The sequence below is a fragment of the Coenobita brevimanus genome, chromosome 87 (genome assembly GCF_032717465.1).
Source record: "Coenobita brevimanus isolate Jiangsu-jjx chromosome 87, ASM3271746v2, whole genome shotgun sequence".
Classification (NCBI taxonomy): domain Eukaryota; kingdom Metazoa; phylum Arthropoda; class Malacostraca; order Decapoda; family Coenobitidae; genus Coenobita; species Coenobita brevimanus.
The window spans coordinates 10,554,922-10,567,801 of record NC_137040.1 but is presented as its reverse complement, the minus strand read 5'-3'; the positions used below and the strand labels follow the sequence as shown (position 1 = coordinate 10,567,801).

At 41.4% G+C, this 12,880-nt stretch overlaps 1 protein-coding gene across 1 annotated transcript in view; it reads left to right on the top strand.

Moving 5' to 3' along the window:
- The window catches only part of Tmem214 (Transmembrane protein 214), a 358,745-nt gene that overhangs the window by 199,506 nt on the left and 146,359 nt on the right, over nucleotides 1-12,880 (top strand). Inside the window, exon 9 of the mRNA XM_080281050.1 lies at nucleotides 8,197-8,345. Within this exon, the coding sequence (XP_080137176.1) occupies nucleotides 8,197-8,345 (149 nt within the window). The remainder of the gene's footprint in view (nucleotides 1-8,196; nucleotides 8,346-12,880) is intronic.

The following is a 12,880-nucleotide window of genomic DNA, read 5'->3' as shown; positions in this document are numbered from 1 at the left end:
GGCAGCGAGGATTCGTGGGGCACTATATTATTAAATATAATAATGAATAATGTGATGACGCAGTGGGTCAGAGAAGAGACACGGTTCCGAGGTGAGGACACACCAGCAAGGTTAGATTTACTGTTTACCAAAGAACCCGATGTAATAGAATCATTGAAATATTTCTGTCCTATAGGAAAAAGTGATCATGTGGTCATTGAGTTCCAGATGATAATAGGAAATGTCGAGCCAAGAGAGAAGCTTCATAGACAGGGAAGATACAACTCTGGGAAAGCTAATTTCACAGGACTGAGAAACTTTTTTGAAAATGCGGATTGGAGAAAATTCAGAGAAACAAGAGAGATACAGAGGAAGTGGGATATCTTTCTAAACCTCTACAATTCGGGAGTGGAAAAATTTGTACCAAGAGTAAGAGGGAAAGAAAACAGGAAAAATGAGTGGTTTAATAGAAGGTGTATGATAGCAAAAAAAGAAAGAGATAAGGCGTGGAACAACTGGAGAAAGAGGGGCAACACCAGAACAAAGGAAGAATATAAAAGAACTAGAAATGATTACACAAGAATACGTAGAGAAGAAGAAAGGAATTTTGAAAAAGGTATAATAGACAAATGCAAGGGTGAACCCAAACTGTTTTATAGATTTGTTAATGGCAAATTGAAACAAAGGGAAGGAGTCACTAGATTGAAAGTAGAAGGAGAGGTCTATAAAGATGCAGCAATGCAAGCTGAAATAATGAACAAATGTTTCCAATCAGTTTTCACTAATGAAAAAGAGTTTGTGGAAGGGGAGGGAGTGACTAGAAATGTACCGGTGATAAAAGATATAAAAGTGGAGGTACAGGAAGTGTACAAATTATTGGAAACTCAAGATGTAAGGAAAGCCCCAGGACCTGATGGAAATTCTGATTGGGTGCTGAAGGAATGCAGAGAACAACTGGCAGATAAAATTCGGGGTTTAATCATGTGTTCTCTGGCAGAGGGGAAAGTGCCACAAGAATGGAAGAGGGCAAATGTGGTACCAATTTATAAGGGAGGAAACAGGGAAGAACCCCTGAATTATAGACCAGTGTCTCTAACCAGCATGGTCGCAAAATTGTGCGAGAGAATCCTGAAGGACAGATGGATAAAATATCTAAAAGAGATGATTCTTTTGGCCGAATGTCAGTTTGGATTCAGAAGTGGAAGGTCATGTGTTTCTAACTTGTTGAGCTTTTACTCAAGAGTGATTGACGTGGTACAGGAGAGAGATGATTGGGTGGATTGTGTGTATTTAGACTTAGAGAAGGTCTTTGACAAGGTACTGTACCTCATAAGAGACTAATGTGGAAACTAGAATATATAGGAGGACTGAAGGGGAAACTCCTGGAATGGATGAGAGACTTTTTGAGAGACAGACAAATGAGGACAGTAATAAAGGATAGGATGTCTGGATGGAGGGAAGTAACAAGTGGAGTCCCCCAAGGCTCTGTGTTGGCGCCAGTAATGTTCCTGATTTACGTAAATGACATGGTAGATAGAGTGAACAGTTATGCAAGTCTGTTTGCTGATGATGTAAAGATCTTGAGGAAGGTAGAGGTTGAGGAGGATTGTAAAATGCTGCAGGAGGATCTGGATAGGATACATGATTGGAGCCGGAAGTGGGAAATGAAATTTAATGTAAGGAAATGTAAAATATTGGAAATGGGTAAAAGTACCAGGAGGCTATCAATGAATTATTTGTTGGGTAATGAATTAATCACTAAAATGAGAGAAGAGAAAGACTTAGGAGTGCTGGTCCAAGATAGTTTGTCACCTGAAAAGCACATTATTAAGATAGTTGGAGAGACTTATAAACTCCTAACTAATATAAGAGTAGCATTTCATTATATGGATGAGGAGATGATGAAAAAATAGATAGTGGCCATGATCCGCCCGAGGTTAGAATATGCAGCGGTAGTGTGGTCCCCACACAAAAAGAAAGATATAAACAAGATTGAGAGAATACAAAGAACAGCAACCAAAATGGTCCCCAGTCTGGCAGATCTGTCATACAGAGAGAGGCTGGAAAAGCTGGATTTGCCTTCCTTAGAGGAAAGGAGAAAGAGGGGAGACATGATTGCAGTGTTCAGGACCATGGTGGGAGTAGATAAAATTGACTGAGAAGATCTGTTTTTATGGAATAAGGAGCAACAAGAGGACACGGAATGAAATTGAAAAAGTCAAGCTGCTTGAAGGATATCAAGAGATATAGCTTTCCTTACAGAAGTATAGATTTATGGAATAGCCTGGACAAAGAGATCGTCCAGTCTAAAAACTTAAATGAGTTTAAAGCTAAATTTGACTTACTGAGAAACAGCGATGGGAACCCACAAGCATAGCATATTTCGTGTGTATCTCAATTAGGTATATTTTGTAAATACATAAGTATTTGGAACGACTTAGACAGAAAGGTGGTGCAGGAGAAAAACAGTCATGTGTGTGAAAGTAAACTAGATAAATGTGGATATGGAGACAGGACAACACAAGCATCGCTCAATTCCTGTATACTACAAATAGGTAAATAGGTAAATACACACACACACACACACACACCCATGCATCGATGTATGTGTGCATGCATGTGTGTGTGGGTGGGTGGATGTGCTTTCTATGTGTATGATGTGTTTATGTGTGTAATGTGTTTTGTGTGTGTGGTGCATGTATTCACCTATGTGTACAGTATTTTACAGGATTTGAGTATATTTGTATTTTTCTGTCTCCAGCATTACAGCAGTCCAACTTTTCATTGAAAGTATGGATATTCTTAGCACTTACTGCACTTTCAACTACTTGATTAAATTTAGCAGTACAGTAAACTGCCGATTATCCAGTGCAGCATTATCTGGTGTATGACATTATATGACGTAGCCAGTGGCTGAATTAAAATGGTATCCAGCAGTAAGCATAAAATATTTGACATTATCCAGCATGATGGACTCTTAGTTCTGGCTAAAAGTGAATTATAATCTGGTATGAGATAGTTGTTGTCATCAAACATCCAGCCATAATCACAAAAAAAGAAAATAGAGAAGGAAATACACAAAAAGATTGGGGTTATACTTAATGTACTTGACAGTACATTACAGTATTTTATTATTAGAAATGTTTGTTACCTGTTTTTGACATTTTAAAACGTTTTTTAGGAGTAAGACGGGATAAGTGTTATAGGGTTGGGGGGTAAGGTGCTCCTATGGGAGACTTTCCCATAATCCGACATTTCGACAGTATCCAGCAAGCCTTCAGCTCTATAATGCCGGATAATTGGGAGTTTACTATACTTCTGTTGGGAAGACTGTATTTTCTTACGCCACCCAACACCCTGGCAGCTTAAGTTTATAATTATGTCCTCTTTTTCTGCCACCATCCCATATAATATAACAGGGTTGGGTCCAAGTACAGTACTTGTACGGTACTTGGACTTAAGTACAGTTTTTCATGTACTGTACTTGTACATGTACTTGGAGTTTAAAATTTTGGTTGAACTTGTACTTAGACCCTAAGTACTTGAAAAAATACCAAGTACTGTACTTTCAAGTACAATCAGGTACATTATATTTAACAAAAATATATATATTCTGTTGGACTTTATAAAGGTATTATTAAGTAGACTTAATATTCTGTCATAGAAGAAATGGTTTGATTAATAAAGTATACTTATATTCTAATACGCTACTTTCTACCTTAATAACTTAACCTTTAGAATTTAACGATCATTTAATTTCCTTCTTCGAAACAGTAGCACTTTTGTATGGTATAAAGTACTTGTACTTAAGTACAATGACATGTACTTGGACTTGGACTTGAGTAAATTGGAAAAGACTGTACTTGTACTTAAAAAATTTCCTGGTACTTGGAATTGGACTTAAGTACAGTAGTCTGTACTTGGACCCAACCCTGTAACATAATCATCTCCATTAATCTTTTTCAGTGCCATGTATACACCTACACAACATTATAATGTGCCCTCTTTCCCTTCTCTTGTGGAACGTAGGTACTTTCAACCTTTGTAACCTCTTCTCATACTGCAGTTTTCTGAAGTTAGGTACTGTGTCTTAGTAACCACTGTATGTCTTTTTCTTTTTAAAAGGCCACACAACTGCAGCATATTCTAATCTAGGTCTTACCATTGTCATTATCAGTTTACTACGAATACAGTAGGCCCTCCACATTCGTGGAATCAACTTTTGTGGGCTTCAAAGATTCGCAGATTGCCCATATGTGGGGCCAAGACTGAATTTAGTAGGTGTGATTGCAAGAAGTTAGGGTATATATGTAGCTGATGACTTGCCAACACTCATGTGTGGGCAAGGCATCATCTATTTTTTATAGTTTGTGCTGCTTTCAGGTTGCGGATATGGTTTATTAGGTACAGGATGTGCACACTTGCTCACAGGGGGTGATTTGTGGCTGTAGAGGCATTTACAGGAGGGTGCACCAAACATTCGCGGAAATTTGACATTCGCGGCGGTCTGTGTTCCCTAACCCCCTCGAATATGGAGGGACTACTGTATTATCAATTGTCAGATCTCCCTCTTTTAAAGAACTGTATTATCAATTGGCAGATCTTCCTCTTTTAAAGAACCCTTTATTATTTCATACAGTCACTGCAAAAAACCTTGATACTGTCCTATATTTAGGAAGAAAAACATGACATAACTCTGATAGGTGAAAATGTCACTTTAAAGTTACGATTTTGCCTATCAGAGTTAATATTTTTTACTTTTCTACATCACTCAAGTACTTTCCAGCCATCTTGGAATATGTCAGGCGAAAATATAACGCTAGGAAGATGTAGGGAAGAAACTGAGAATTTGTACAGCAAGAACATCAACAGCATACATCATCCCGTGACAAGAGCTCTATGAGCACTGATGAGTTTCATGCATCAGTGAGTCTGGGAGTGTCCAGGGTGTTGTCAGATGTACATTAACAACCAGATTAACTCGGGAGATGGTTGGAGTTAAGCCTACATTAAATGTGTTTTTCATAGGTCTCAGAGGGGTGATAGGATCAAGGGTTTTTGCAGAGGGTGTATATTCTATCTATCTATCTATTGCCAGAAGCCTTGATCCCGTACGGGGTGGCCACAAACAAATCGCCTCCACGTTGCCCTGTCCCCCACCATTTCGCTGCCCTGCTCCCAACTCACACCCCCCTCTCTCATATAACTCTCCACCCTATCCCTCCAACTCATCCTCGGCCTCCCCCTCCATCTCCCCCCCACCACCTCACTTACATACACTTTCCTCGTCAGTCTCTCACCCTCCATCCTCTCCATATGGCGAAACCACCTCAGTATGTTCCTCAACGCTTCCTATCACATCCACATCCACACCACAACGCTCCTCTATATCCTCATTTGTCAGCCTGTCTGTCCATGTGACTCCACAGGCTCCTCTTAAATAACTCATTTCCACTGCGCTCACTCTTGACTTATGTCCCTCCAACAATGTCCAAGCTTCACATCCATACATTAGAGTTGGTATTACAATACTGTCATGTAGTAACTTTTTCACTTCCATGCTCACTTCCCTGTTTCTTATCACTGCATTCAAGGAACCAGCAACCTTTCTTCCTTGTTGTACCCTTTCAAGCACTTTACCCTCCAAACGTTCATCCTTACTCATCACACTCCCCAAGTACTTAAATGTACTCACATTTTCCATTTCCTCACCATCCAACTTAAGTGTACATTCACTCACTTCACCTCTCTCAAAGACCATCACTTTACTCTTCCCTACATTCACCTTTAGATTCCGTTTCTTACACACTTTCCCAAATTCATCCACCAAGCCTTGCAGCTCCCCTTCGTCTTCACTTAACAACACAGTATCAACTGCAAACAACAGTACAGGGAGTTTACAAACACTACCCTCTCTCACCATGGCCACTCCAGCATCCACTGCCCTACCTTGTATCTCTTTTATTACCCCATCCATGTACAGATTGAACAACCATGGAGACATGACACATCCCTGTTTCAACCCAACCTTCAAAGAGAAAAATTCACTCAGTTCACCATCCACATGCACTGCAGCCTTAGTACCATCATACATACTCTTCACAGAATTCAACAACTTCCCATCTACTCCATATATTCTTAACCCGCCCTGTCCCGGAGACGTGAATTCACATCCTCACATGATGTGCACTCATATCCCGGAGACGTAAATTAACGCGGCAACATTGCAAGGTCCCTAATTTGCGCAATTTTCAATTTTCGCAAGTGATTTTTGGCACGTATACACGGGACACCTTCCTCTACAAGATGCCAGGCAGGAACAATGCCTTACCCAGCATGACCTCCCCCCCCCCTTGCATGCCCTTTTCTCAGCAATTCACCTGTTATCAGTGACCTGGCTAGTAAGCCATGTCATGCCACGGTACGAAATTCAGGGCCAGAGTGATTCCCCAATCGATGACAATGTGGAGGACAAACATTAGAGGAAGAAACAGTCAGAAATGATAATCAGGTAATGTGGCAAAAAAAGGTCAGGAATGTTGATGAGTTAGTGAGTGAAACAATGCTTATAATGCCTATATTACCGTTTGAAAGCCAATATACTCTCGTGCTACATGTAAATTCGTACCAAATAAATAAATAAATACCGTTTATGAGTGGTGTGGAGTAGTTATCCTCCCATAGAACTCGTTTTCTTTGCAGCCAGCCTGATAGAAAACCCTGTAAGGTAAGGAGGTACTCCTACCTGGATCGAGTATTTTAAACCTCAGGTGAGCGATTTCTCTATGAATTTTCGATGTTTCACACCAAAAGCGGATGTTTGAGCCAAAAAAAAAAAAAAGTCCAAAAATTTCGGGACTGGGGTGTTCCACTGCCCAGAAAACGTTGGGATGGGGGGGGTTAATACTTTCCACAATCCTTGTCTGTCCACCCTGTCATATGCTTTCTCCAATTCCATGAAGGCTGCATACAACTTCTTTCCCTTCTCTTGAGACTTTTCCACTGAAGATCTAAGAATGAATATCTGATCAACACAACCTCTTCCCTTCCTAAAGCCTCCCTGTTCTTCTCCAACTAATTCCTCTGTTATTTCCCTATCTCTGTTAATAAGTTTATTGATTTAACTAAATTGATCAGCGCATTCTCTACCCAACCAAATATATTATCAGACTGCATGACATCCCTGTTTATCATTAGCTCCAGCAGTTCCTTAAGTTCAAGGTATATCAAATTTATCCTTTTTGTCCTATTCTGATTTATTTCAGATCTCTGAAAAATCCTCTTCCCTTACAAAATCTCTCTGGAATTTTTCATTCATAATCTCAGCCATGTCCTCCTTACGATCCCCCCCCCCCTTTTTTTCTTCGTGTTACTGCAGTGATTCTGTGGGTATAGCACACTAGGTTATAGTGTTTTTTTTTTTTTTGCTGCCAAATGATATTTCACACTCTTGCAATTTTAACGCATTTAAGAAACATCGTTATTGTGCCGCTGAGCTGGGTTAAGTCTGAGCTCCGTTCACACTAGGCGTCATGCAGCGCGCTCTGTTGCACGCCATGTTGCCCAAGTTGGGTTTCCATGCTACATGCCTCTGGCAAATCTGGCCGAGGGGCATTCCTTGGTGATAGCGCGTGCTGCGATGCCGTCAGTAGGCGTCTGGCTTCCATTGAGAGCAGGTACTGTTTGCACCATATCTTCTTCTTCTCATTCGTTTTCTTTTTTGGCACAACATACTGCCACAATCCTCCACCTCACAGTCTCTTGAACTGCTGCAGTGTTGATAATCATTATCATCCTCTCGCAGCTCAACAGTAATTGATGCGCGCAACCCATTGTATTAGTGTGGACAACACCGGCCTCAGCTTCATGAGTTGGGCAACATGATGCCCAGCACAGCATGCTGCATGTCCCATGGTGTGGATGGGACTTTAGACTCACAGACATTGGCCCAGTGCATCAGCCCGTGACTTCGTCACAGGAGTGAGCTGAAGAACATGTCCCTGCTGCTAGTTTCCTTTCTCACTGAGATGGATGCTAGTGTGTGAAAATCTCTCTCTCTCTCTCTCTATCTCTCTCTCTCTCTCTCTCTCTCTCTCTATCTCTCTCTCTCTCTCTGTTTGTTTGCTTTCAGAACCCTGTCTTATCCCACCATTGGGTAGGAATAGAGGTTGGGGTTATGACAATGATGTTTTTTTTTTTTTCTTTCCCCATATACAGGACAAGAGTGGGAGGTACTTGGCCAGTCCCTGCGCATGCAGGTGCGTGAGGCTCGGGAGGCAGTGGAAGGGTTTGACCGCTCTAATTATCAACTAGCGCACAAAGTTCATGCTGTTGCTGGAGTTAGAGAAGCCATGGAAGCCACACAGGTGCGTTTCTTATTTTCTTACACTCAAAGGTAGAGAGTAAGTCTTCAGTATATCCCCTGTTTCTACTTTTTTCTTTTTTGTTTTTGTTTAAGTTAAATCCATAGTAATAACAAATACTGTAATGCAATTCAATCCACAATAAGAGAAGATTTATGAGAGGAACTGAAAGGTACTTATGGGAGTTAAGGATCAAGGAAAGCTTATAACAAGGTTAATAGACAGGGATTATCAAACATTGCACATTGAATGCTGTTTCTGTGATGGCAGTGAAGCCTGTACAAGGATTTAGTGGGTGGATGTCTTAGCAAGTGATTTAATATCAGTGTTGAAGTGAGGCAACGATATGTGATGTCTCTACGACGGTATGTAGGTGGGAAGTGGGGATGATGCAGGGGCACCCTACTGGACGTCGGCAGAACTATACACCCAAACACAGCTGCTCATCACCCTGCGACAAAGTCAAAGTAGGGTTGAAAACGTCTTTTTTATTTTTATTTTTTATTTTTACTTTTATTTTTTTGGTGTCTGAGGATCCGAACCCAAAATGTTCAGAACTTGGGGTGTCCAGGACTTGAGTGTCCGGGTCTTACAGGGATTACTGTATGTATACTGTATATAATATACAGTGCTGGGCAGGTATGCAAACACTTGTGCAAAGCACAACTGGGCACCGCTGCGCTCTGGTGAATATCGTTTGTGCATTGCGCACTGCACGAGACATATTGTGCTTTTGCATATGAAAAGGCAGGTGCACAAATGCAAATTTAGTTGCGCATGCACAACTAAATTTGCTCTTGCGCATTGCGCACTCCACGAGACCATGCGCAATATTGCGCTTGCGCACCTGCCTTGTGCACATGTCCTGTGGATTGCGCACTGCGCAGTCCAAGGAACACGTGGTCTTGGGAGCTTCCCGTGTGTCTGGACAAGGGATGGGGGAGGCTCGGGTGGGTTGCGAGGATTCTGGGGGAGGCGGGAGGGACGGAGGGTAGTAGCATTTCTTAAAATGGATCAACAGAGATAATGTATTAAAATATTTTTAAAATTATTATTATAGGTAAATAATAATAAATTAAAATTACATTATTTATTAAGAGTAGCATATGCAATTCCTTACAAAAATCATTAAAACATATTTTAAATTCACTGTCATCTTAAATTTACTTTCAACTTAAATGTCGAGACCAACTGCCTAGCCCCGGGCTCCTACGCTCCTCATGGGACAATGTAGGATTGGATGATGGATGGATGAATGGATGGATTTAAATCAAATACCCACAGGCTAATAATTTATTAGGCTGTGGATATTTGATTTAAATAATGTGTTTTAATGATTTTTGTAAGGAATTACACATGCTATTGTATACCTATATTGAATTATTAAATAAAACTTCTTACGAAAATGCAGATAAAAGTAGAACTTGCAACATCACAGCCTTTGTTTCCCTGTCCCTCCGCATTGCAGCCCGCTCACTCTTCTGTTTAAACTTCCACGAGTGAAGAAAGTTACAACATGACAGTATTGTGATACCAACTCTAATGTATGGAAGTGAAGCTTTGACCTTGTTGGAGGGACAGAAGTCAAGAGTGAGGGCTGTGGAAATAAATGAGTTATTTGAGAGGAGCATGTGGAGTTACATGGAGAGACAGACAGACAAATCAGGAAGTGAAGGATCGTTGTGGTGTGGATGTGGATGTGATAGGAAGCGTAACGAGAAACACATTGAGGTGGTTTTGTCATATGGAGAGTGAGAGACTAATGAGGAGAGTGTATGTGAGTGGGGTGGAGGGGGGGAGAGGGAGGGGGAGGCCAAGGATGTGATGGAGTGGAGAAGTATATGAGAGAGGGGGGTGTGAGCTGGGAGTAGGGCAGTGAAATGGCGGGGGACAAAGCGACATGGAGGTGATTTGTTGCTTGTTTGTGGCCACCCCTTACGGGATTAAGGTATCTGGCAGTAGATAGATAGTGCCCCTTCCGGGAAAACAACTAACTAAAAGACGAACAAGAAGCCTCGGACAAGGACTGATCAAAAGATGATGACCAAGGACCGGACATTAGACATGGTATGGATTGCAACGTGGAATGTAAGGGTGCGAATGATGAGGTGAAAGAGAGAAAGATTGTCCAGGTGCTTGAGGGTGTGAAAGTGGTTGTATGTGGAGTAACTGAAACTAAATGGGGAGGAGAGAGAATGGGAGTATGGATAGGGTATATGTGCAGGAGTAGGTGAGAATGAGAGGGCAAAAGAAGGAGTGTTTATTGTTGTGAGTAAAAGATGGAAGAACATAAGAGAGTATGGATCAGTTGGGTCAAGGATTGTGTGGATAAGATTGAAAGTTGGAATACAAATATGGGCGATTGTGTGCGTGTTTGTGCCAATGCAAGATTGTACAAGCAGAGTGAGGGAAAAGTTCTGGAAAAATGTGGAAGTGTACATGGAAAAGTTTGGAAGGAATGAGAGAGTGTTTTTGATCGGTTATATGAATGGTAAAGTAGGGAATGTGAAGGTGGATGGAATAGTTGGTGAGTGGGGTGTGCCTGCTGAGATAGATGAGAATGGCAGTGTGTTAGTGGTCATTTGTGCCGGGAAGGGGGTGGTGATAGCCAGTACCCTCTTCAGGCACAAAATGATCCACAGGTATACATGGCAAGTGGTGAGAAGGGTGGGTGGTGAACTGAATGAAAGGAAGGCAATGATTGATTATGTGTGTGTGGATGAAAGGATACGAAGATGTGTAATGGATACAAAAGCTTGCAAGGAGAGTGGAAAGGTTACAAGAGGATGAGAAAATGGCAGAATATAAGAGAGAAGTGGAGGAACGATTGGGTAAATATGAATTGGAGCAGATGGGGGATGTGGAAGGTGTGTGCAGGATATTCACAGAAGAAATATGTGCAGCATGTGATGTGGTGTGTGGGGTGAAGAGAAGACGGAGGGGGGTGCAAGGAACAGCGTGGTGGAATGAAGAGGTGAGACAGGCTGTGGCACAAAAGAAGAAAGCATACAATGAATGGATGAGAAATAGGGGTGTGGAAGAAGTTGAGAGGCGGAAGAGAGAGTTATATGTAGAAAGGAAGAGAGAGGTGAAAAGATTAGTAAGAGAGAGAGTAAGAAGAGAGTGGTTGAGGAATTTGGAAGGAATTTGAGTGTAGAGTGGAGGGAGTGTAAGAAAATGTTCTGGAAAGAGGTGAAGAGAGAAAGACAGGGTGGCAGTGAAGTTAGCAGGAGAGTGAAAGATAAAAATGGTAGATTACTAGTGGAGAAGGGAGAAAAAGTGAGCAGATGGAGAGAACACTTTTAGGAATTGTTGAACATAGAGGATGGAAGTAATGCGAGTATAAGTGGTTGGGAAATGGTTAGGAGAAGGAGGGAGGTGAGAAGACAGGAAGAAATCAGTAGGATAGAAATTGTGGAAGCAATGAAGAAAGTCAAATTGGGGACAGCCCCTGGAATTGATGGAGTGTGTGGTGAAATGCTGAAGCATGAGGGAGAGATAATAGTAGAATGGATGTGGAAGATGTGCAGATTGGCCTGGGAGGAAGGTAGAGCCCCAGAGGATTGGAAGTCAGGTAGAATTATTCCCTTGTACAAAGGAAAGGGGAAAAAGAAGTGTGTGGTAATCATAGGAGGATTTGTCTTCTTAGTGTAATAGGAGAAGTGTATGGTAGGATACTTATTGACAGAGTTAGAGAAGGAACGGAGGAATTAGTTGGAGAAGAACAGGGAGGTTTTAGGAAGGGGAGAGATTGTGTAGATCAGATATTCATTCTTAGATCTTTAGTGGAAAAGTTTCAAGAGAAGGGAAAGAAGTTGTATGTGGCTTTCATGGATTTGGAGAAAGCATTTGACAGGGTGGATAGACAAGGATTGTGGAAAGTATTAAGACTATATGGAGTAGATGTGAAGTTGTTGAATTCTGTGAAGAGTATGTATGATGGTGCTAAGGCTGCAGTGCATGTGGATGGTGAACTGAGTGAATTTTTCTCATTGAAGGTTGAGTTGAAACAGGGATGTGTCATGTCTCCATGGTTGTTCAATCTGTACATGGATGGGGTAATAAAAGAGGTACAAGGTAGGGTGGTGGATGTTGGAGTGGCCCTAGTGAGAGAGGGTAGTGTTTGGAAACTCCCTGTACTGTTGTTTGCAGATGATACTGTGTTGTTGATTGAAGACGAAAGGGAGCTGCAAGTCTTGGTGGATGAGTTTGGGAGAGTTTGTAAGGAACGGAATCTAAAGGTGAATGTAGGGAAGAGTAAAGTGATGGTCTTTGAGAGAGGTGAAGTCATTGAATGCACAGTGAGGTTGGATGGTGAGGAAATGGAAAATGTGAGTATATTTAAATACTTGGGTAGTGTGATGAGTAAGGATGGAAGTGTGGAGGGTGAAGTGCTTGAAAGGTTACAACAAGGAAAAAAGGTTGTTGATTCCTTGAGAGCAGTGATAAGAAACAGGGAAGTGAGCATGGAAGTTATAAAGTTACTACATGACAGTATTGTGATACCAACTCTAACGTATGGATATGAAGCTTGGACG